Here is a 25514-nt window from a genome sequence, read left to right on the forward strand (position 1 = left end):
GAATCCCCTTCTCTGTTAGTAGTATAGAGTCTGACACATGGTGGAGCAGTTCTGAGTGCAGCCAGGAGAGGGCAGTGCGCTCTTTCTCTCACACACACAGGGACTGCCCAGATCATTTAATCAGTAACATCAAAAGCCGGGTGCTGGCAAAGTGAGCATCCTATACTGCCTATCCCAAAGAACGGGCTCGAACAGCTCAGCTGGGGCCCTTGTCCCTTGTGTGGGTCCCGGCAGGGGCAGAAGGAAGGTGGCTGATGTGGGACTGTGGCCACTGAGAGGTGTGGGGTCTGATCCCAACACATGCAGCTGAGCCCATCACAATCCCCGGCTTGGACGCACAGTGCCTCTGCAATCACTATCCCAGGGGATATTGTTTAGCAGAGTGCAGTTCCTCGTGCAGGGCTTGTGCAGCACCGTGCATGCGTGTGTGCAAGCCAGGCCTCACATGGCAGGTGGCAAGAGAGGCAGTGGAAGGTCTAAGGCCCAGGGGAAGGGTGAGGGGGAGAGTCCAGGATACAGGGAAGCTGCAGCAGGGCAGGAGGCCGGTGCTGGATGAGTGGAGAATGTGGGGTAAGGGTGGGTGGGAGACCGAGCCAGGGCAGCTGAAGCAAGCAGCCGGGAAGTGGATGGGGTGAGGCAGGGCCAGCAGAAGGGGAGTGGGGGTTGGTGAGGCAGGACCAGCAGATGGGGTGGCAGGCAGTGGAGTTTCTTTGCCCACATGGGGCGGGCAGAAGTGCCCACACATGAACCAGTGGTGCCAATCCCAAGCATTCAGAAATTGCCAGCCAAGGCCCCCAGCTTAAAAACCGGGATATTTCACAGAGGATCCAGGGGGTTGTGTTGATTTGCTTTTGAGTCCTCGGGGGTCAGATTCCCAGGCTTTTCACCACAGCCCAGAGGGCGCGGAACTTCCTTTTCTTTCCATGGAAGCCGAGAGTCTCCCAAAGTCCCATGACTCCGGCAGCTGGGGCTTGAAGAAATACACCAAATACCATGAGAGACAGGAACAATGCAAACAGCGCGGGGACTGGGGCCCCTATGAACACCAGCCACAGACAGCCCCCCTCCCCCAGGGTGCAGCGTCCTGTGGCTTCAACACCCCCTGGGTTCAGCGTAGCCAGGGGCTGGAGGAGGCAGCGCTGCTGACCTGTGGGTGGGGGTGAATGAGGACCCTGGGCATTAGCACACAAGTCCCGCAGCTCCCGCCTGCCCTTGGCACCATCAGCCTTGGCCCAGGGGATGGGGCTGGGCAGGGCGTGATGGGGCAGGTGGGCTGGGGGCGAGGGGGGATAACCCTAACAGAAGCAGTAAATGGTCACATGAACCACAGAGGGGGCAGTTAGGAGTTAGGGGTGAGTTATGGGGCAGTTAAGGGTGAGTTGTGGGGCAGTTAGGGGTGAGTTGTGAGGGGTAGTTGGGGTGATCCGTGGGGGCAGTTAGTGATGAGTTGTGGGATAGTTATGGGTGATCCGTGGGGGCAGTTAGGGGTGAGTTATGGGGCAGTTAGGGGTGATCCGTGGGGGCAGTTATGGGTGAGTTGTGGGGCAGTTAGGAGTGATTCGTGGGGGCAGTTATGGGTGAGTTGTGGGGCAGTTAGGAGTGATTCGTGGGGGCAGTTAGGGGTGAGTTGTGGGGCAGTTAGGGGTGATCCGTGGGGGCAGTTAGGGGTGAGTTATGGGGCAGTTAGGAGTGATCCGTGGGGGCAGTTAGGGGTGAGTTGTGGGGCAGTTAGGGGTATTCCCTGGGGATGAAGAGGGGATTCCCTGGGGGCATTAGGGCTAGTCCAGGGGGCTTTAGGGCAGTCCCTCCCTGGGGCCAGGGGCACATCTGGGGACACTAGGGGCTGCACTGGGGGCGGGAGGTTACCGGACATCTCGTGTGGGGCGCAGCCCGGCTCCCCGGGCAGACCCTGGCCAGGAGGAGGAGCCCCCGTGAGCCCCCCCGGTCAATCCCCCTCCTCACACACTAGGGGTCCGGGGGCCCCCACCCCGCGTCCGAGCGCCCCTGGCCAAGCGGCCGCGCTCGGTTCTGCGCCTCCCGGCCCGGCTGCCCCGGCCACGCTGTCACATCCGCACCGGGATCCGGCTCCAGGCCGGCCGGGCTCCGCCTCCCCCGACCCGCCCCCGGTCCTTGGATCTCCCCGTGCGGATCCTGGGATAATCCGCCCCCTCCCCCCACAGGGCCCAGCACCTGCCCCCTCTCCCAGCTGCCCCTCGGCGGTACAGGGGGTGCCCAGGCGGACACCCCCAGGCGCTGGGCTCCCGCCACTCATCTGCAAACACCCCCCCAGGGGGGCGCACACAGGGACTTTGGGTCAGGGCCCCGTAGGGTGTAAGGAGCAGACACTTGGGCTGAGCTCTGGCGCTGCTCAGGGAATCCCTGAATTTACAGGGGCTAAAACAGCGGACCAGGAGTCAGGACTCCTGGGTTCTCTCCCTGGCTCCGGCGCCCTGGGGCAAGTTCTGGCCTTTCTCTGTCCCAGCTCCTCCATCTGCCCCACGGGGGTAGGGGAGCCACAGCGAGGGGTCCCAGGCCCTGGAGAGGAAGGGGTGTAGGTCTAGACCCTCAGAGGTAGTTAGGGGCCAGAACCCCACTGATTTCAATGGCAGTTGGTCATGGCGTCCCCAGGCCACGCTCTGGAACTGATCTCTACGAAGCCAGGCAGGACTCTTGGGAAGTCTCCTCTCTGGGAGCAGCCTGTCTGCATCCCACAAAGTGAGCTGTAGCTCACAACGCTTATGCTCTAATAAATTTGTTAGTCTCTAAGGTGCCACAAGTCCTCCTGTTCTTTTTACGGATACAGACTTACACAGCTGCTAGTCTGAATCTGCAGGGGACACAGCTCACCCGGCTTCCCCCTTCCTGGGTCTGACCTTGGAGCATCCAGCATCCTCTGCCCCTCTATGCGCTTCCCCAGCGAATCTGCCCAGGTGGGGTCCTGTGGAAGCCAGAGGGTCCTGCCCCCCAACTCCACAGTCAGACGTGACTCTCAGCCAGCCAGTAAAACAGAAGGTTTATTAGACAACAGGAAATTTGTTAGTCTCTAAGGTGCCACAAGTACTCCTTTTCTTTTTGCGAATACAGACTAACACGGCTGCTACTCCTAAACCAGAGCTTGTAGGTGCAGAGAACAGGACCCTTCAGCCGGGTCTATTTTGGGGGGCAGTGAGCCAGACAATCCCATCTGCACTTCACTCCACGTCCCCAGCCAGCCCCAAACTGACTCCCCCTCCAGCCCCTCCTCCTCTGGGCTTTGTCCCTTTCCTGGGCCAGGAGGGCACCTGATTCCTTTGTTCTCCAGCCCTTTAGCTCTCACCTTGCAGGGGGGAAGGGCCCAGGCCATCAGTGGCCAGGAGACAGAGTGTCGGCCATTTATGTACCCTGGTCCTTTACTCTGCAACAATTACACCCTTATCCCACCCCCTAGAGACTTAAGAAATGCCTAGGGGAAACTGAGGCACCCTTACAGTATTCAGAGGAAACATTAAGAACAGTCCCACTTCATCACAGTTGGGCACTTTTGAGGATTGGGCACTGTGTCTCTGTTTTCATGACACAGAGGGGGAGCAGCTGCCCCTAATCCCATGGCTTGGGAATCCTGGTTTCTAAAATTACCCTGCAACACCCCCCCTTTGTCCCCTTGCCCCCTGATCCCCCTCCTTGAATGAAAATCCCATTAGGTCCAACACCTTCCCCTTCTCCACACACCCCCATAAACCAGCCCCACCCATTCTCCCCCTCCAGGAAACCAGCCACCCCTTCCTTCCCCACCAACTGCCGGTTCAATCAGGCTTCCATCCCCGGCACACCCTGCCCCCACTGCTCATCTAAGGAAGTGCTGGCCAGCCTCTCCCCTTCCACAAACACATGCCAGTGCTGCGGCCCACCCTGCCCAGGCAGGTAGCGCACCTGAGTTCCCCGCGCCGGCCAGGGACACGTCAGCCCTCAGCTCCCTCTCCCCTGCCTGCTCGCTCCACCCGCTGAGTCGAGCCCCGGCAGGCAGCTGGGCTGGGTTGGTGCTTGGCTCCCCAGGTGCAGCCGGTTCCGAGGGGAGCTGGAGGCCTGGCGAGCTGGGAGAGGAGGGCTGGAGAATTGCCCTGATGTGTTGGGCTGGGACTTTCCTCATCCTGCTGGTCTAAGGCCAGGAAACTTCCCTGCAGGGTTTGGGGGGGCACCAGATGACCCACCAGCTCTCCCCTCTTTTTTCTGGGCATGGATTTCCTGCTCCGGACGGCGAGATGCTGCCAGTGCTGCGGAGAGACTCGACTGGTATGGGAAGGTGCTGCCCAAATAACTCCCCCCGCTGTGCTGCTCCCCCTCCTCCATGCCTGCTCGTCAGCCCCCTGCCATCCGAGCCCTGAGCCTCCCACACCCCACTGCTCTGCCAACACCCCTCAATGCCAACCTTTACCCCCTCCACTATTTCAACCCTGGGCTGCCCTCTGGCATGTACCCAGCCCTGCCAATGCCCCTCAATCCCATCCCACAGCTCCCCTGTGAACTCAGCTCGGCATCTCACCCCCCGCCAAGCTCTGCTGAAGTGTCTCAGCTCTGTCCTGCACCCCCAGCCCCATTAGTCCGGTCCTAGTCCCAACCCCTGGGCCGTGGGGAGGGCCAGGAGCTGAAACAGGAGGTGCAGGAGGTCAGGACCCCGGCATCTGAGTACAGTAGGTATTTGTGCAGGTTTGGATCTTCCTCCTGTTCTCCAAAGCCTGGCTCATCTCTGCCCTGGAGTGGTCCAGGAGCACCCCCGCCCCCCATCACCTGCTGCCCTGCACCCTGGCTCAGCACTGCCCTGCTCCCCCCAGGAGTCTCTGCTCTTTGCTTCTTGCCTCTGCCTGGCACCCCCATGCAGAGTGAACGTAAGCTGCCCCCTGTCTGGATGCCTGTGCCCAGGTGTGGGGGAGAGGCCAGTCAGGCTCCATGCACTGGCCATGGGGGGAGCAGGGCTGGTGCAGGCTGCAGCTGTGTGAACGGGCTGCCCTGGTGGAGTGGGTCCTGTCCTTTCCCTCAACAACAGCTGAGCTCAGAGGTCGTCTGGCCTGGTGCCCCCGACCCTTGCCCCGGCTCCTTTGTGCCACACCCTGGTCACCTCAGGACATTTCAGGGAAGAAAGAACGAGCCACTCGGATACAGGTGGGACCCAGGCATCTTCTCTGGCCAGGTACCTGGGAGCTGGGCTCAGAGCCTGGCACATCCACTGGCCCACGAGCGGCCCTGCTGTCCTCAGACTGGATCCCCCTTCGCCCCCTCTGTGTGTTGGGCTTGTTTTCAGTTGCCTGCGTTGGTTAGAAGGACTCAGGCAGCTAAAGCAAGTCTGGGACGCGCGAGGAGAACCCGCCGGGCAGGGGAAGCTCCATGTATGAATGGAAGGAGCCGGGAGGGAGGACGTGGGCAGGGAGGAAGGGGGAGGGGAACAAGCCAATGGTTCTGTACACTGAGGATCACACCCCATCCCCCATCACCAGATTTCAGCTGATGGTTTTCCATCCCCCTCTGAGCCCCCCCATTCAGGTCAGAATGTCCAGTTGTCCTTATGTCAGCACATGACTCTAACCGGGATCTGTGGCCACCATATTATCCAGGCCTTTCCGACATCCCGCCCTGGGACACCCACTCCTAACCCACGCCCTTGGATTAAGGGGCATCAGGGACAGATCCAATCCACATGGCAGTCATCACCCAGGCCGAGGGGCTGCTTGGATGGCTCCTGGGGAGGAGGGAATGAGAAAACCATAGACTCTTATACCATGATCTCCCTAGGCTATCTGAGCATCTACACAGGGCCTCTGCCATCCTCTCCCTCTTGTGGATCGCAAAAAGAAAAGGAGTACTCGTGGCACCTTAGAGACTAACAAGGTTCCTTCCCCACTCTGAACACTAGGGTACAGATGTGGGGACCTGCATGAAAACCTCCTAAGCTTAATTTTACCATCTTAGGTTAAAACTTCCCCAAGGTACAAACTATTTTACCCTTTGCCCTTGGACTTTCGCTGCCATCACCAAACGTCTAATACTGGTATTATTATTATTAGGAAAGAGTTTGTTTGGAAATGTCTTTCCCCCCAAAATCCTCCCAAACCTTACCCCCTTTTTTCTGGGGAAGGTTTGATAAAAATCCTCACCAATTTGCATAGGTGACTACAGATCCAAACTCTTGGATCTTAAGAACAATGAAAAAACAATCAGTTTCTTAAAAGAAGAATTTTAATAAAATAAAAAGTAAAAAGAATCACCTCTGTAAAATCAGGATGGTAAATACCTTACAGGGTAATCAGATTCAAAACATAGAGAATCCCCCTAGGCAAAACCTTAAGTTACAAAAAGGCACAAAAACAGGAATATCCATTCCATTGAGCACAGCTTATTTTCTCAGCCATTTAAACAAACAGAATCTAACACATATCTAACTAGATTACTTACTAAATTCTAAGAGTCCATTCCTGTTCTGTCCCCGGCAAAAGCATCACACACTTTTGTGGATCGTGTCTATTTAGACTGTGAGCTCATCAGGGCAGGGACTTGGCCTCTGGGAATGCAGGGTAGATTTAGGCTGCCCTACCAAGTCAGCTTTGGGGCACCATCTCCCTGTGCACACCCAGAGGGATGATGTTCTGCACACTTAGTTTAGGGATGGGACCGGGAGTGGGAAAGATGCTGTCCCCCCATTATTTCTGCATAGCAATCTGGGCCGGCGGGGTTATAGCTAGGAGCTGTATTACCTCCTTCGTTCCCTGGATAATGACATGTAATTGCAGGTATATTAGTCATCCACTGGAGGTCTCTGTGTGCTGTACAGCAGGCCAGAGGGGGTGTAGTCCCTGGTAAACAATGGAAACAAAGCTGGAATTCAAGCTGTGGAGGAGTCTGTTTGTTTGTGTCTACAGTTTATAGCTGTTTTCTTTAATAAATGCCTCCTGTTTAAGAAAGACTGTGATTCCATGTGGGAGAGGAGGGGGGAAAGGGAGTGGGATATGGGGCTTTTTATCTCTAGGGAACTGGTTCTGATCTGGCCAGATCAGGGACTCTGCCTGGCTCAGGGGGTTGGGGAATGGGGAGTGGGATATGGGCCTTTTACCTCTTCGACACCGGTTTGCAACTGTTCCAGACTGGTAGTGGCTGAACTCCGAGACACTACACATGAATATAACAGTTCTTGACAGAACTGGCTGTTTCTATAGACAGGGATAATTGCAACAATGAATCATTCACATTTGGGGTACCAAAGAACTGGACAAATCTTTGTCTAGCTCCTTTCCATGATCGTTAACAGCACAAACTTCCTCATTTCCACCAATTTAAAAGAAAAGCTGAGGTGTCATTAGAGCAGTAAACCCTTTCCCCCTCTTACCTGCCTTTCAGTCAGATTCACAGCTGTGCAAAGCTGGAGTAAAGTGCTACCCAATCAAACCGGCCACCTCGGACCCCGCCTTTTTGCACAGGGTTGGATAACTGCACTCGGAGCAGGACAGGGAGAGTCCAGCCCAGATGTTCATGAGCTTTGCTTGGGTGTCTCTGGGCTGGAACAAGTGACAATGCCTAGACACCCATAGGGATGGATTCAGGTGGGTGTTTGGTTTCTTTGGGTACAAGGCAGCTCTCACAGCCTCTAATGGGGCAGGGGCAGAGACAGGGGCAGGGAAAACTGTAACCTAATAGGAACAAAATGAATGTCTGAGTCAATATTAACCCCTCAGGGCCTGATTCACTCTTGCGACCCCTGTGCCACCCTGATTCATAGCTGCTGTAAAGCCAGCCAGGGAATACCCCCCTGGAAAGACCGCCCACTCCACAGACACAGAGCTCTGCCCCCCTCCCCCAGGAGTCCCCAGCACAAGGCATTCCTGGGTAGGAGGGGGCATGGCTGGGGTGATCCTGTGCCCAGGCTAACCCATGGTGGCTGCAAGCCCCTTAGCAGGCCATGGCAGCGAGGCCAGTGGGCCTCAGGCTGCCCCAGGGTTGGTTAGCCACTATCTGCCAACCTCTGGCTCTGCATAGGGACATACTGCTGGGAGGGGCCTCCTGGGTCCTGGCGTCCAGACCTGCTCTCGCAGGTGGCCCCTGACCAGGCAGGGGTTGGCCCTGGGCACCTACCAGGATCTCAAGAACAGTGTGAGTGGCAGATGGGGGGCAGGAGTGTGGTGGAGCGTGATCCCCCAAGAAAGGGTGTGAGTAGCAGGGAGTGTGATGCTGTGGGGCAGGAACAAGAAGGGATGAGTGTGATGATGAGAGGAGATAGAAATGGGGAGGGGACAAGTGTGACATGGTGAGAGGTTGAATATGAGAAGGCAAGTGTGACAGGGTGGAGGTGAGTGTGACAGGGTGGAGGTGAGTGTGACGGGCGGGATGAGTGTGACAGGGTGGAGGTGAGTGTGACAGGGCGGGATGAGTGTGACAGGGCAGGGGTGAGTGTGACAGGGCGGGGTGAGTGTACCAGGGTGGAGGTGAGTGTGACAGGGTGGAGGTGAGTGTGACGGGCGGGGTGAGTGTACCAGGGTGGAGGTGAGTGTGACAGGGTGGAGGTGAGTGTGACAGGGCGGGGGTGAGTGTGACGGGCGGGGTGAGTGTGACAGGGCGGGGGTGAGTGTGACAGGGCGAGGTGAGTGTACCAGGGTGGAGGTGAGTGTGACGGGCGGGGTGAGTGTGACAGGGCGGGGGTGAGTGTGATAGGGCAGGGATGAGTGTGACAGGCAGGGTGAGTGTGACGGGCGGGGTGAGTGTGACAGGGCGGGGGTGAGTGTGATAGGGCAGGGATGAGTGTGACAGGCAGGGTGAGTGTGACGGGCGGGGTGAGTGTGACAGGGCGGGGGTGAGTGTGATAGGGCAGGGATGAGTGTGACAGGCAGGGTGAGTGTGATAGGGCAGGGATGAGTGTGACAGGCAGGGTGAGTGTGACGGGCGGGGTGAGTGTGACAGGGCGGGGGGTGAGTGTGACAGGGCAGGGATGAGTGTGACAGGCAGGGTGAGTGTGACGGGCGGGGTGAGTGTGACAGGGCGGGGGTGAGTGTGACGGGCGGGGTGAGTGTGACAGGCAGGGTGAGTGTGACGGGCGGGGTGAGTGTGACAGGGCGGGGGTGAGTGTGACAGGGCAGGGATGAGTGTGACAGGCAGGGTGAGTGTGATAGGGCAGGGATGAGTGTGACAGGCAGGGTGAGTGTGACGGGCGGGGTGAGTGTGACAGGGCGGGGGTGAGTGTGACAGGGCGGGGTGAGCGTGACGGGCGGGGTGAGTGTGAGAGGGCGGGGGCCGCCCCCGGCCGGGGGGCGCTGGGGTGTCTCGGGGCGCGGGGGTGATCGCGCCGGGGGGGTCCGGGAGCGGGGGAGGCGGCGGGGCCCGGGCCATGCCCCCCCGCCCCGCAGCTCCCGGGCTCGCAGCTGGCCCGCGGGCGGCTGTTTGCGAAGAGTTAAGGAGGCGGAAAATGCAGGAGGCGCCCGCGCCCGGCTCCATAGAAACCCGCCCGCCGCCCGCCTGGCGCGGGGGCCTGGAGGAGAGTCTGATGCGGGCCCGATAGGGGGGGCGGGGGCCGGAGCGGGATCGCGGCTTTAATTACAGCGCGCGCTCTGCAGAGGAAATTGCTGCAGCCGGGACCCGCGCCCCTCGCAAGTTGCCTGGAAACTGCCCCCCCCGCGTCCCGGTCCCGCTGCCAGTTACCCCCCTTCGGCGGCGCCCGGCGCGAGCGCAGCAATCGCCGCAGTCATCGGGGCCGGAATAATAAACCATGCAGCCCGCGGGCCGCCCCCAGAGCTGCCATGAGACACGGCGCCGCAGCCCAGCCGCTGCTGCTCAACATGTACCTGCCAGGTACCGGCCCGCCGCCCGCCCCGGAGCCTGGCTCCGCGCTCGGCCCCCGCCCCTGCCCTCCCTGCCGGGACCCGGCCCGAGGGCACGGGGATGGGCTCCCAGGGCTCCCCGCCCGCTCCTGCGTCTCCCCTGGCTCCCCGAGCCGGCAGCCCGGCTCCTTGGCACTTCATCGTCTGCCCCCTCCGCTTTCTCCCTTCCCCGCCGCTCCCTGCCCGGGCGGCGGGCTTTTTCTCCCTATTTAAAGCGCCCCGGGCTCCGTCGGAAATCGGATTTCCTTTTTCCTGGACGCGTTTCCTGGCTTCATAGCCCCAGCGGGGGGGAAGCGGCCGCCGGCGCGCAGGGGGCTGGGGACCGGGCAGCGCTTTAAAAGCCGCCCAGCGGGCGCTGGGGAGAGGCAAAGCGACTCCGGAGCGGGTTGGGACGTGGCCCCGTGCGAACGCGTCTCTGTCTCCGCTCCAGATCCAGTCGGAGAGACTCTGTTCAAGGAGGGGAAGAGCCCGGCGTGGGGCTCGCTCAGCCCCGGCGTGCAGAAAGGTAAGGGCGGCGTCTGTCCTTCCCGCCGGGCCCCTCCGCGCTCACCTCTCCGGGACTCAAGCCCGAGCTTTTACACGGCGCTTCGCAGCGCAGCCTCCGTCTGCCGGGCCGCTGGACGCGGCGCGTCCTTCGACTCCGGCGGAGGGTTGGGAGCCTTGCCGGGGCCAGGACAGGGGTATTCGCCCCCCGCCCCGGCACTGAGGCCAGGCTGGAAATACGAGGGAGACACAAGAGCGACCCAGCCCTTTGGGGGAAGCGGGGCAGCAGGCAGGGGGATCCCCGCTCCCACTCGCGGTGAAATTGATCCCCGGGTGGGACGGACGCTTTTCAACCCCCGGAATTTAGCTCCGCGGCATCGGAGCGCCGCGTTCTGGGACGGGACCCAGCGATTCGGGCTCCCCATCAGCTGGGAGACCCGGGCTTTGTTTTCGGGGGCGCGAGGTGGTGGTAATTCGTCTTTCCCCCCCGAAACCAACGTTTTCCTTCCGACCCAGCGCTCAGCTTCTGCCAAACCCCGACGGATTATTGGAAACAACGAAGGGAAACTTCCCCCCCACCCTGCACCCCCAAATCTCACCGCCTCAGCTGTGGGGAGGGTAGCCCAAGAGGCTGGCCGAACTGGAATCCGAATTGGCCGCGAACTCTCGTGCGGAAACCTGCCCTCGGGGTTTCCAGAGGAGAATTTCGATCTGATCGTTTGCAAATCCGGTGCGGGGCGCCCAATGTAACAAACACCGTCTAATGTTCAGGTCAAGAGGTAGATTTAAAACAAAACCGATCCCTAAGAAACCCCCCCCCCAACCCGCCCACCTATAAATCTGCCCCTCAGACAGACTCTCGTCTGTCTCGCTCCCTTTAAAACACTGTCCCTTGTAAACGGGCGCCCTGGCCATGCTTCTGTTCCGGATCTGGCCTTTCACGCCCAGCTCTCGACTATTTCCAGCCTGTGCATTCACCGGGGATTAAATTCTGGTTTGTGGGTCCTTGGATCCGAATGTCAAGCGGAACTCGAGGGGAAACGGGGGTCAAATAAGAAGACGCGGAGTTCAAGAAACGAAATGATCAAATAGCAAACCTGTCCCGGTCTCTATCCCAGACACCGCATTACCCGGCACGGATCCATTCCTGTGTGCGGGGGACGGGACAGTCTCTGAGCCGCTGAAATGTTCTCAAAACGGTTTAACCGCGTTTCCTTGGACCTATTGGCTATTTTTAATACACCGCCGCCAGCAAGGATCTATATAAACGGGGTGTGGACAGAACAACCCAAACCCGACAATCCCGGAAAAACAAACCCCCAGATGAGCTCGGCTATTCTGTCCCGATTAATACCCGGTTGTCTGGGTTTGTTCCCTTTAGCCCCAGTGTCCGAACAGCGATTCATGGCACGCGATGAAATCGGGCGCTATTGAAGTGTAGGGACCGATCAGGGTGTGGCAGTGCGGGGTTTGAGAACAGAGGCCGTAGCGCCCGGAGAGACCATGCGGGGGGGGGGGGGGTCGGGGCGGCTGCAGGCTGGATGCCAGGGGCAGCCGGCTCTCGAATTGGGTGTCGGATTTCCCCAGGACTCTGGGGGCTGGTCAGGCAAAGACGCAGCTGGCACCTAACCTGGGTGTGTCGGGCACAGAGGAGACACTCTCCGCTACTGTGCCCAGCAAACGCCCTATGAAAACACCGGCCTGACCCTCACCAGCGCTTTCTGCCGGCCAGGTTCCCTGTTACCCCTGTTCCCTCTCCCAGTCTACGGGCCCAGCCAGGCACCCGCCGAGAATTATGAATCCAGCGGTTCCTGTGAGGAACCCACTGGCCTGGCAGCTCGCAGCCGCCAGCCCCCGGGGCAGGTTTGAAAGGTCTCCTGGCCCCTGCTCGACAATGATCCAGGGGAAGAGCGCAGGGACGCCCCTTCAAGGGAGCTGCAGTGGCCAAGGTGCGGCTGTCTGCCTCTCGCACACCCCCCGTGCCTCGTTTTCCCCGTGACTGAGCGGGGCTGGTGTGAACGGGAGCTGCCTTGGGCGAGCGCCTTCCAGGAGGAGCGCTGGTCTGACTGGACACAGCAGGGGCTGCGGCGCCGGTCTGAACGCAGCCCGGAGCCGCAGCCTCCCCCCCGCCCGGGGCTTTGGGGTGCGGTTCCCCGAGAACCCAGTACCCCTGCCCCCTGCATTCCCTCGGCCCGGATCTGCAACACCAGGCGGGCAGAGCCTGAGCCTCGTTCATGCAAACCCAGCTCCGGGGAGAGCGGGAGAGGACCGAGAGCAAGCGGGGGAAGAGCCGGGTTATGGAAGGGGCACGAAGAGCCCTGGCGGGGCAGGGCGGGGGCGGCTGCTGGCAGGAGCTGCAGACGGGGAGGTGACTGTGCCCAGCAGCGCAGGGGCTGTAGGCGGAGGGGACCTTTCAGCCTGCCCGGCTCTGTGGGACGGCTCAGCCCCTCATATCCGGGAGGAAGGGGTGCTGCCAGGGGTGCTCGGGCAGCCGGATTGAACCGATCTGCTAGGAAACGAGAGGGGACGCAGCGGGACCGGCTTCCTTGAGGACAGGACCGGGGGACGTGACAGACACACACAGACTCAGGACTGGGCTAGACCAGGAAGTTCTTTTCACCCTGTCTCATGACACCAGGACAACGGGCCATTCAATGAAAGGGGGCAAATTCAAAGCAGAGCCCAGGAAAGCTGTTCACACAACGCACACTTAGCCAGTGGAACTCGCTGCCACAAGATATCCGTGCAGCGGAAGGCTTAGCAGGATTGTTTGTAATCGTGATTCATAGGAGAGCAAGACTCTCCAGAGCGGTTACAGTAAATATTACAAAAAATAACCAGGGTATCCTGTGGGTGACAGGACACTGGGCTAGGTGGACCCCAGCTCTGATCCCCTCTGGCCATGCGTGTGCCGTGTCACCCCCTCTTCCCAATGTTACGATTTAAGAGGAGCCAGCCCTCCAGCTGACCCTGTCATTCTAGTATCAGGTGTGCCATTTCCAGCAGAGTGCGTGGCTGCATGCCCAGAACCATTGCACCCTGGAGCCGCCTCCCTCTAGACCTGGTGCACAGCAGGGGTTAAATTCCCAGGCATCGCCCCCAGTGCTAACCCCAGACAGGCAGCATTGGGAGCACAGACGAGGCTCCTGGGCCATTCCACATTCTGAATGCTCAGAGCAAGCCCCACCAATGCTCTGAAAACATCGGCTGGCATTGTTTGCTCTGCCCCAGGCCCCAAGTGCTGCTAACACGGGTGGGCAGGTAGCACCCACATCCTGTTCTGGGCAGTGTATTACCAGGAAGCTATTGACAAACTCAGAGCAGCATCACTGGACGCAGCTTGGGCTTGACTAAGGGGCCACTGTCTGCAAGTAGTTGAGGGGTGCAAACCCTGAGGATGGAGGGGGGTTATTTAGGACACCGGGGGTTGAACTGGGAGTTATGGGATGAAATTGAGAAAGGGAAAACATCATCTGCACTATTATGAGTGGTACCCTGACTCTTAGGAAACCAGTGGGGGAAAACGGAGGACAATCCCAGCCACTCAGAAATTCCTGCTGCTTCAAAAGGGCTGATTCTCAAAGCTGAGGAAAAAATCAGTGAAATTGACCTATAGGAAAATTTTAGAGAGAAGAACATAGGTGAAAATTGATAGCTCTTTAAGAAGAGTTTACTCGGTGGCCAAAAAGCCACGGTTCCACAATTGTGAAAGGACAACTTTGACTTAAAGCCCATCCCTGCTCAGTGGTGAGGTGAAGGCAGCAGTTGGAAATAAAAAAAAGCCATACCTAACAAATGGGGAAAAGAGGAAATAGATTGCAATCGATATAAATTAGAAGTAGTGAAGTGTAGAAAATTGATAAAGGAAGCCGAAGATATCAGGAAAAAATCCATGGCTGGCAGGAAATTAAGAAGGAGTTTTTAAAGTATATTATGAACAAAAGAAATACTAGTAATGGTACAGGCTCGTTGCTAGATAGAGATAGTGAAATTGTTAATGATGCAGAAAAGGTAGAAGTGTTCAATAAATATTTATGTTCTATATTTGGAAAGAAGCAGGCTGATGTACTTGTATCACATGAGGAAGATTAAGTACTTTCCAGTCCATTAGTAACTCAGGAGGATGTTAAACAACATCTACTAAGGCTAAATAATTTTAAATCAGCAGGACCAGATAACTTGCAGGTAGCAAGAGTCTTAAAAGAGTTGGCTAAGGAGATTTATGGCCTGGTCATCTTAATTTTTAATAAATTTTGGAATACAAGGGAAATACCAGAAGACAGGAAGTTATGCCAATATTTGAAAAGGGCAAGTGGGATGACCTAGGTAACCATAGGTTAGTTAGTCTGACATCAGTACCAGGCAGAATAATGGAAAAACTCCCACAGGGTTCAGCTGATAAAGGACTAAAAGACAGGAATATAATGAATGAGGCCAACATAGGTCTTGTCAAACAAACCTGATTTCAGACTTTGCTGAGATAGCAAGTTTGGCTCACAGAGGTAACTGCATACCTGGACCACACGCTGACTTTGGTAAGGCACTTGCACTATGCGATATTGCGGGAGCACATGTTAAATGCACCAGGAACTGGCTGATGTCAATGGGGAACCACCATGGGATGTGGGGTCTCTAGCGAGATCAGAACCAGGCCTGACGCTATTTGGCGCACTCACTATGGAGCTACCGAGGTGAAATTCACTGGCCTGTGCCGCACAGGTGGTCAGACGAGAAGATCTAATAGTGGATCCCTTCTGGCCTTAAACGCAGTCAGAGATCAGGGGCTCATGTGCTAGGTGCTGCATGGACAAGGAAGAGAGAGGGCAGGCAGCTCACAATCTGGCCAATTTTTGCCTCTCCAGACGCCTGAGGTTCCCTTAACAGGATTTCAATTCACACCACAAATAACCCTTGCATGCAGTATAGCACTGAGTATAACCCACAGCAGGTGAACCTGGCATATTTAACCCTCAACCACAGGTGCTGACTTTTATTTTCCCTGGTGGGTATTCCACCCCCGCTCTGCCCTGAGGCCCCGGTCCCACTCCGCCCCTTCTCCCAAGGCCCCACCTTCGTTCTGCCTCTTCCTGCCCCCACTCTGCCACCTCCCTGAGGCCCCTCGCTGCTCTCTGCCCTCCCCCAAGCGCCTCCTGCCAGCCACCAAACAGCTGATTGGCACCCCCACCAAACAGCTGATTGGCACCCCCACCAAACAGCTGTGGCTGGTGGGTGCTGAGGACCCCCTATTTTATTCTGCAGTGCTTGAGCCCGGAGCACCCACGGAGTCAGCGCCTCTGCCCTCAACCCCCCACCCCCTCCAATAAGGCCAGCAGGACGGGGTAGCAATACGATGCTTGGAGTTTGGCACCTAAGCAATCTCCGCTCACCACACCCATCTCTGGACAAGCCCCCTGGCAAGCAGTGGGAGCTGGCTGGAAGCTGGGCCCCGGGAAGGTGTGAGGGCTCCCTTGCTTGGGATTGTTTCACATGGGCCTGGGCAAAGCTGTACAGTGCATCCCTCCCGCCCTGGCCCCAGGAGCTGGTCTGGAGGGTCTGATAGGTGTTTTCCATCCCTACCACCCATGTGCTCCAGCCCATCCCCTCCCGCCTAGTGTGGCTGGCCCTTGGGTGTTGCTGGAGTGCCATCAGGCTGCATGCCCCTGCAGGGTGGGAGTCAGGCCCCGTGGGATGGTATTACCCAGGGAGGTGCATTTTAGGGGGGTTGGGAGAGGGTTACCACTTCCTCTGACTGTGTCCCATGTTAGCCACTGAATGGGATGGGACGCCGGGCCGGCCGTCTGCTCCTGCCTTGTGCCAGCACCTGATCCAACAAGAACTCATGGACCAAGTTCCTCCCTGGTGTAATAGCCTTGGCTTCAGTGCAGATGTCCCCAGGGGTCAATATGGCCCCATGAGTCCATGCAGCGTGGCCTGGAGCTTGCTGGTCTGCTGAGCTCTGTGCCCTGGAGGGACCCTCTGTGTGGAGGCCGTGCCCTTCCTGTGAGGAGGGGGATGGGGACCAGTGACACAGAATCAGAGAAGGCACCCGGAGAGGTCATCTAGTCCAGCTCCCAGCACTGCTGCAGGACCAAGTAAACCTGGACCAGCCCTGACAGGTGGCACCTTCTCTGCACCCCAAATCCCACGGAGCCCCCCTGTAGGGCCCAGGGAGCTCTGCTGGTGGGACAGCTGCATATTGTCCCACCAACTTCAATAAACTGGGGGGGGACCCTCCATGCTGGGGTGTGCAGGGGTTCTGGGTGCAGTGGTGAGCAGGTTCCAACGAGGGGTCAGTGTGTGGGACTGGGGGGGATCTGTGGGGCTGAGAGGCTGAACTGCACTGGCCTTTCTGCCCCCCACTCCCACTCCGGCTCCTGGTTCCTGCCCGCCACGGGAAGGGGATTCCTTCCTCAGCAATTTCCTTGGCTCGTGGCTGCTGAAGGCAAGCGAGTGCCTGTGCCCAGCTGTCTCCTTTGGGTCTGCATGAGCCAGTGCTCTGCCGTGGGGCTGAAGCATTGTGGCTAGCGGGCAGGCAGGCTGGTGGCAGGATAGGGGACAGGGACCTGTCTCAGGGGGCTGGCTGGTTCTTTTTGGAGCTGGGTCACTCGCTCCTCAGCCGGCTCTGCTTGCTAGCCATGGAGGGTTGACTATCGGGGTCCTGCCCAAGGAGCTGAGTGCAAAGCTCTCCAGGCAGCCCCGGGCCTCTCCAGTCGAACCCAGTGCTCCTGGCCTGCAGGTGTTGCCGGTAACGGGAAACTAACACAACCGGCTCCCCAGACGCGGAGCCATTGGCAGTTCCCTGAGGAGATGCTTTCAAACCCAGCTCCCACACCGAGACACATGTATGCACTGGGCGGCCACCCAGCTGGGTGCCCTAGACATCACATGCACCCCCCCCACACACACCCTTCACACACATCCATCGCACACACATCACATGCACACACACACATATCACATGCACACACCCATCACACACACGTCACATGCACACACACACACCCTCACACACTTCCATCTCACACACACGTCACTTGCACACACACACACCCCTCACACACATCCATCACACACACACATCACATGCACACACATCTCTCTCTCTCACACACACACACACATTCATCACATGCACACATCACATGCACACAACCATCACACACCAACGAAAGTCACATGCACACATACACATCCATTACACATAGAGACACATCCATCTTTCACACACACGCAGATCATCTCACACACACATCCATAACATACACACACATTACAGGCACACATACAAACCATCACACACTACAATCACTCACATCCATCTCTCTCACAAAACACATCACGTGCATATGAACACATACACACACAGACACACACCCCCATCACATGAACACAGACACATACATCCATCTCTCTGTCTCTCTCTTTCTCACACACACACACACATACACATGTACAGTCCTCAGACCCTTTATCACTTTTGCTCATTCCCAACTCAGAGAAAATCCCCATTGAATTCCACTGGAGTTTAGCCTCTGTCAGTCTGTTACCGCCTGGCAATGCCTGACCCCTCTTGAGTCTTTCAGGTAGAAATAACAAACACCCCAATCACCGTCTCTCTCTCTTCCTTCCCCACCTGCAGGAGGAAAGACTTGATTAGCTTACAGGTAGTTTGGTTTCTGGGGATATCGGGGGTGGCTGTGTGTCGGGGGGTATGCTAGTTGTCTCTGTGTGAAGAGCTGACTGAGGGGAAGCTAAGTCACAGAGAGGAGATTTCAGAGTAGCAGCCGTGTTAGTCTGTATTCGCAAAAAGAAAAGGAGTACTTGTGGCACCTTAGAGACTAACAAATTTATTTGAGCATAAGCTTTCATGCATCCGATGAAGTGAGCTGTAGCTCACGAAAGCTTATGCTCAAATACATTTGTTAGTTTCTAAGGTGCCACAAGTACTCCTTTTCTTTTAGAGAGGAGATTGGCATTTGCTTTGAAGCCTGGGGTCTCTTCTGTCTTGTGGCAGGGAGTTCCACAGTCTAGGCCAGAGTTTCCCAAGCGGTGGCTCCCTGAAGGTTCCAGATGGGTCGCAGGCCCAGTGCAGAGGGGAAGCCCTGGGGGGAGAGGGGGATGTTGGAGAGTGAGCCCGCCCTGCACTCACCCCAAAGTGGCAGCTGCTGTTGTGCAGGGCTGGGCCTGGCTCCTCTCAGGTTTACACCAGATTGTGAGGCCTGGAGCGGGAAGCTGGGCCTAGCCCCGGAACAGAGCCACCGCTGTGGGGTGAGTGAGAGACACACTCACTCTCCAGCCTGCCAGTGCCTGCCCTAGGCGCTGGGCCAGCATTCGGGGGATGGTGCTAGGGCAGAGGGCGTCCCCTTGGCATGGCGAGGAGGAGGATGCTGCCTCCCCCCAACTAGAATCCTGAGTGGGGGCCACAAAAAGACGAAATGTGGTTGGAGGGTCTCCCAAATAAAATGTTTGGGAGCCCCTGGGTGAGGCCCCACTCCTGGGAGGCTCTGTCTCCTGCGATCTCCAGCATCCCGGGTCATTGGCCTGGCAGGGACTTGTTGTGGTAGGAGCCGCAGTCTCAGAGGGAGTGGCGCACACAGAAACAGGCACACCCGGGTGCACAGTGCTCACACGCAGCACCACATGGGTATGTTACATGCACAGGGGCATGTTACACACTCATGGGCACACACGGGTATGTTAAACACACACAGCACCACACGGATATGTTACATGCACACACATGGGCACACGTGGGTATGTTACACACACAGGTACAAGTGGGTACGTTACACACACACAGCACCACATGGGCATGTTACACACACACACAGGCACACACAGTTATGTTACACTCACACACGCACACACACACAGAGGGATGTTACAGGGGCCGTTTTGTTGATGTATGTGGCTCTGTTTCTCCTGCGGTGTTTGACCTCCTGCCGTCCCCCACCCAGCACCTCTTGTTGCTGAGTTATTTGCAGGCTCTGAGGGCAGGGACTGTCTTTCACTACGTGTTTGTCCAGCACTGACCAGGAGCAGGGCGTTCAGCTGGGGGCGCAGCGCGACCACCATAGAAATGTTAATAATATTTGTTGTCTGAGTGTTGTTACAGCCCCGTCGGCCCCAGGGTGTCTGAGAGACACAGCCGGGGAGGTGAGGTCTGCTATTGGACCCACTCCTGGTGGGGACAGAGACGAGCTTTCCAGCCGCACACACAGGGCCCTCTCAGGGCTGGGAAAGGCTCTCCCAGCGTCACAGCTAGACACAAAGGAACAGAGTGTTTAGTGCACATGTCGTAAGGGCCCATTCAAGGCGGAGGGGCTGGTTAACACCTCTGAGTCATAGGACAAGCAGAGGGGGTTACAGACTGTTGTAATAAGCCATAAATCCAGTGTCTCTGTCCAGACACGGAGTGATTGCACCGTGAAAAGTGTTCACCAGCGAGTGACAGGGTGTTTCTGTCTTTTTCATCTCTCCACTGCTACAATGATCAACACCTAGCACTACACACCTTTCAAGATCCCTGGGTCCTGCACACGCCCCTCACAATATGTGGTGTGTCTCAGCCAGTGCCCCCCCAACTGTGACGTGGGTGAAACCAGACAATCCCTGCGCTCTGGAATGAACTCACACAGGAAAAAGATCAAAGACAAAAACACTCTGTCACCCGCGGGTGAACACAACTGTGATCACTCCATGTCTGAGCCCCGGTCCGTCCTGGTCCTCAAAGGGAACCTGTACAACATTTTGAAAAGACAGAGCTGGGGAGCTTCAGTTCATAACTCTGCTAGGCCTGCTAGAGACCCTGGGCTTATGGCTCATTACAACGATCTGTCACCCAGTAGCCCGCGCCCCTTTTTGACTGCACAGATCTTAACCAGCCCCTCCCCCTTGAATGGTTTCAGGGGCGTAGCCGTTTTAGTCTATATCAGCAAAAACAACAGGGAGTCCTTGCGGCACCTTAGAAACTAACAAATTATTTGGGCATAAGCTTTCGTGGGCTAAGACCCACTTCCTCAGATGCATGGAGTGGAAAATACAGTAGGAAGATATATATACAGAGGACATGAAAAGATGGGGGTTGCCTTACCAAGTCTAATGAGACAATTCAATGGGCCCTTACAACATGTGCTAACTATGTGCACTAAACACTCTGTTCCACCTGCATTAAGGGCTCCCCAGGGCTCGAACACATCACATCCCCACAACAAGCTGGTGCAACAAAAGAGATCACCTCCCCTGCCGTGTCTCTCAATAATAATATTGCTGGTTTCGCTCCACTTGGGGGCAGCACACGGCTGGGGATGGGCCAGACGTGTTTCTCTGGGACCTGTCCACACAGGGCTGGCTGCTCCCCAGCCCAGGGCACTGATTCCGCTGCCAGACGGCCCCAGTTACCGGGTGCAGTGACTTGGGGCAGGCAAGGCGGGTCACCTCCCTCCCCAAGCCGCCCCAGAGGGCAGCACCAGGGAGCAGCGGCTCTGGGGCTTTTCGGGCACATGGGCGATCACCGTCTAAGCCCATGCCTGTAACTCCTGGGCTGGGCATGGCCGGGGCATCCCCACCAACACGCTGCTCTCGGGGCAGCTCTCCAGACTTTCAGGACGGGGGGAATGGGACTTGTCCAGTGTCAGCCCCTGACCCCAGCTGCGCTATGGAAATTGATGATCATTGTGGTGCCTGGGGGCTCCCGCTCAGGGCCCCATGTGTCCATAGCACATCTACAGCTCCTGCTGTGTAGGCACCTAGGGGCCTGATCCTGAGAGCCTGGCTCAGGGCAATTGCCAGGGACAGATGCGAGCCCTGAGGGCTGTGGAGGGGCAGGGTGAAGAGCCAGGACTGGGCATAGCCCCGCGATGACCCATGTCTGTCTGCCCTGGGGAGATGCGATGGGTTACAGGCTCGGACCCCCCCCCACACCGGGCGCAGTCACGCTAACCGCCTGCCGCTTGGCCTTGCAGGCAGCGGGCAGATCCAGCTGTGGCAGTTCCTCCTGGAGCTCCTGTCAGACCACGCCAACCTGAACTGCATCGCCTGGGAGGGCACAAACGGGGAGTTCAAGCTGATCGACCCGGACGAGGTGGCGCGGCGCTGGGGCAAGTGCAAGAGCAAACCCAACATGAACTACGACAAGCTGAGCCGGGCCCTGCGCTACTACTACGACAAGAGCATCATGACCAAGGTGCACGGCAAGCGCTATGCCTACAAGTTCGACTTCCAGGGCCTGGCCCAGGTCTGCCAGCCCGCCGCCCCCGACCACGCCCTCTACAAATTCCAGGGCAACCTGGCGCCCCTGCCCTTCTCGGGAATCTCCAAACTCAACCTCATGGCCTCGGGGGTGACACCCACCAGCTTCTCCTACTGGCCGGGGTCCGCCCCCACCCTCTACCCCGGCCCCGGCCTGCAGCCCTCCGCCCCCTTCAGTGCCATGGCTGCCTCCCACCTCAACAACATGAATAACCACTACCATTAGAGCCCGCCGGGGCGTGCCAGCCGGGGGGCGGGGGGCGGTGTGCACGATGGGGGTGGGGGTGGGTTTGCCTTTGGGTTCCACTCCGAGGGACCCCTTCTTTGCTCTGTGGCCCTTTCGGGGGAGAGGGGGCTTTTCTGAGTAGGTGGCTGGGCCCTCCTGACCTCATCCTCATGCCCTCTGAGTCAGGAAGGCAATTAGGCCGAGCCAGGGCCCCACTGGCAATGCCAGCCATGCCCGGAGGGTGAGGTTCTCACAGGGCAGCATCTGGGGGTGGTGGGGGAGAGGGCAGCTTGTGGATGGGGTCACTGGGCTGCGGGTCACCGGAGGCCCCAGGCCCACCATATCTCTAGCCCAACCTCTCTGTCTGCTGTGGGCTGCCGGGAGAGTCTTGCTCAAACGCCAACCCTCACGCTGCAGGGCATGAGCCAGGCCCTGGGCTCAGGAGGAAATCCCCCCTCTTCCCCCGGAGGAAGATTAATGCCTGCCTGCCTCTGAAGCAGCTGGTTTGGGGCACTGTCAGAAGCGGGAGACCAGGCTAGATGGGTCCCTGGTCTCATTTAGGGCAGTGTGAAAATAGGGGGGAGATACTGAGGTAGATGGGTCCATTATTCTGACCCAGGGCAGTGGGGAGGGGAGAGGGAGGGATATCAGGCTAGATGGGCCTAGGGTGACCAGATAGCAAATGTGAAAAATCGGGACGGGGTGGGGGGTAATAGGAGCCTATATAAGAAAAAGACCCAAAAATCAGGACTGTCCCTATAAAATTAGGACATCTGGTTACTCTAGATGGGTCCATTGCTCTGATCCAGGGCAGCAGGGCGGGGGGGGGGGAGGGGGCAGGATACCAGGCTAGGTGGGTCTGTTTGTCTGAAAGTCCTTGGGTCGGGTCCAGTCCCTGGTTTTGCTGCAGCAAACTGGCAGCAGTTGAGCCCCCAGCGGGTGGGGTGGAAGTGACGGGCTCACACAGTGGCTGCTCGGGGCAGACAGGCGTGGCGGGGTTGGAAGGGACCAGGAGGATGTGGGGAGTTGGGGCCGTCTGTCGCGTAATGAGATGAGAGCATCTGGAATGACCTGGGCTATGCTGGAGGCTGATGGTTTGGTTCCAGGGCTCAGTGAGCCCTGACGGGATTTCAGTAGCCCCCTTGTCTCTGGCATTTGGTTGCATGTGGCATGGCTTCGCTGCTCTCCCCCCCACACAGTCGCATCTAGTAAACGCTGCACCCCTCCTGCGGCTTTGGCTGATGGTATGAATGGTTCACTCTGAGCCCTGCTGGGATGGGGGGCTCCCTGATGCATGTGGGGTAGCGGGGGCTCCGATCAGTAGCAGGGTTGGAGAGCCCTGGGATTCAGGGTGGAAGCTCGGGCTTCCTCCCTGCAGTTATAAGAGTACTGGCCATGTGGCAGGATGCTAGCGCAGCGAGGAGGACGATGAAACAGCCGAAGGGCAGACCGGCCTCTCCACTGAATTACAGGGGGTTCAGTAAACGTGTGTGGGTGCAGAATGTGGGGTGCATGAGTGGTGCTGGCACGTTCAATAAACTGGGGAGTTACTTTAATGCCAAGGCTCAGTCTGTGAATGCATCGGTGCAGCGGCTGGAGTGACTCCTGTTGCCCAGGTGGTGTTTGCTTTGGAGGCTGCCAGTGACGTCTGCAAGTGTGAGGAGAAAAAACGGACCCATGGAAGTGCCACTAGGAGCCAACACCACAATCCCACGGTACTGGACTCTGGAGAGGCGGGTACAGCCCCACCCCCACGCCTGGCCCCCAGAGCTGGGTTCCTAGTTTAAAATGGGGAATGAAGTCAGGACAGAGTGGAAAGTTGGACACTCTGGAGCAGTCTACTCCTGGGGGAATTCTGCACTAAAATATTAAAAATTCTGCGCACAAGATTTTTATAATTCTGCAAAATTCTGCATATTTTATTTGTCAAAATAACTCTATATAATCACACCAGTTTCCATTATTTTGGTAATTTATTTCAAAACACCTGTCAGCAAGTATGTCAGTAACAATACAGACACACACAAAAATTCCCCTGGGAGTAGAGTGTTAAAGAAACCTTTACGATAACCTGCACCCCATCCCCCCAGAGCCTAGCTGCGGGGCCCCCCCAGTCCAGACACTCACACCCCCTGCCCCCCCCAAAACTCAGGGATCCAGAGACAGAAACAGCCTGATCCTGGGTCCCAGGCTTGCATGGAGTTTCCTACACACCTCTTCCCTCCTTCAGGGAGGGCTGGCAATTGTAGCTGCTGGGAATCCTCCAGCTCCCCTCTTCCCCCCCCCGACCACACCCCCCCACAGTGTCTTCTACTTGCGAGCTGGGCTCTGCTAAGTCCAGCGGCCCCCATCATGGCGGCCAGCAGCTCTGCAGTCCATTTCTGGGGGCAGAGTGGGGAATTCTGTGCGCATAATATTAATTTCTGCACAAATTCTGCCTTGTGCAGTGGTGCAGAATTCCCCTGGGGGGATTCAGAATCATGACCACTGTCATGCTGTGAAACCATAGTCATTAGGACCTCCGCAGAAATGGCAGGCATGCTATGAAAGCCCCCAGAAAGCCCATGCTAACTGCTCCCCAGAGTATGTGGGCACCGCAGCTGTGGGTCTGCACGCTCCGGCCATTCACAGAGCACTGTGTTGTGCTTGCAGCAATCCTGGGGTCTGTCTAACGCTTTGATCCTGTAGCGCTTTCCAGCAGCTGGCTGCCTCTGGGCTGCTACTTGCCCATAGGCTCTTTACTGAGCCGCCTTCCCACCCCCAGCTACACCTGAACCTGAGTGTCATTTCTGGGGCTGTTTTGAGAGTGAACGTGGGGACATGGCCTCGCTGGGGTCTGGCGTTCCCTGACCCCTAACGCTGTGGTTGTCTAAAGCTGCCTCGGAGTCCTGGGAAGCAAATTTAGACACCAGACACAATGACTGTAGGGCTCATACGGGGACTGCCTGGAACAGAAAGACTGTCCCTCTACCTCAAAACATCGGCCTTTAGCAGAGACGCTAAAGGGGCACTCCTGCAGCTGGCGTTAGGAGAAGGGCATTAACCCTCTGCACTCATCCCTTCACACACACAAAGCAAATGCACAACCCTGCTGCAGGTGACTACAATAGTGTATGTCTGGGCGTGCACCACAGGCTTCAGACCCACGTAAGCCATCGTCCCTGGCGTCAGGGGGCGCCGCATATACTCGCCTGAGGGCACAAGCAGGCCCTGTCCAAGGACACACAGACAGACCCCTTCCCATAGATCAGCGGTACGGGTAGCTTTGCTCCTGGCTGCAGTACAAGGGCCTGTCACAAGGTGTCCCCCTGCCCCAAGCATCCCCAGCTGAGTCTCGCCAGACCAGGAATGGGGCCTCCTGCCAGCACCCAGTTTGATACAGGCGTGACACCACTTCTCCCACTCTGCTCGGCTCCGTCCTGCCAAAGCAGGGCCTGGCCGGCTAGGGCCTGGTCCCTGGGCTGTGATCCCTTCTCTCTCGGGGGAACGGTTCCTGCTGGTGCCCCAAGCTATTCCTCAGCCCCCTCCCCAGCTGTGCATGCAGCTCGCAGCTTTTGGGCTCTCGACCACGCGGACAGGCTTGCTCGGGCTTCGGTCTCCACTGCCGTGTGCACCTGAGCAGAGCACGCGTGCAGCTGGTAGCATCGCATGCCCGTATTGCAGAGGCCTGCAAGGGAGGGGGGTGTCCATGAGTCATGGGCTAACAGAAGAGACGGTGCAGCTGC

At 57.8% G+C, this 25514-nt stretch overlaps 1 protein-coding gene across 1 annotated transcript; it reads left to right on the forward strand.

Moving 5' to 3' along the window:
• Nucleotides 1–1528: 1528 nt before the first annotated feature.
• On the forward strand, nucleotides 1529–23443 carry FEV (FEV transcription factor, ETS family member). Its single transcript, XM_043504846.1, has 5 exons — nucleotides 1529–1532; nucleotides 1970–2142; nucleotides 9648–9801; nucleotides 10108–10335; nucleotides 21278–23443. The coding sequence occupies exons 1-5, from the start codon at nucleotides 1529–1531 to the stop codon at nucleotides 21787–21789; spliced, it is 1071 nt and encodes a 356-aa protein (XP_043360781.1). The 3' UTR covers nucleotides 21790–23443.
• The last annotated feature ends 2071 nt before the right edge of the window (nucleotides 23444–25514 follow it).

Source organism: Dermochelys coriacea, chromosome 11 (assembly GCF_009764565.3).
Source record: "Dermochelys coriacea isolate rDerCor1 chromosome 11, rDerCor1.pri.v4, whole genome shotgun sequence".
Classification (NCBI taxonomy): Eukaryota; Metazoa; Chordata; order Testudines; family Dermochelyidae; genus Dermochelys; species Dermochelys coriacea.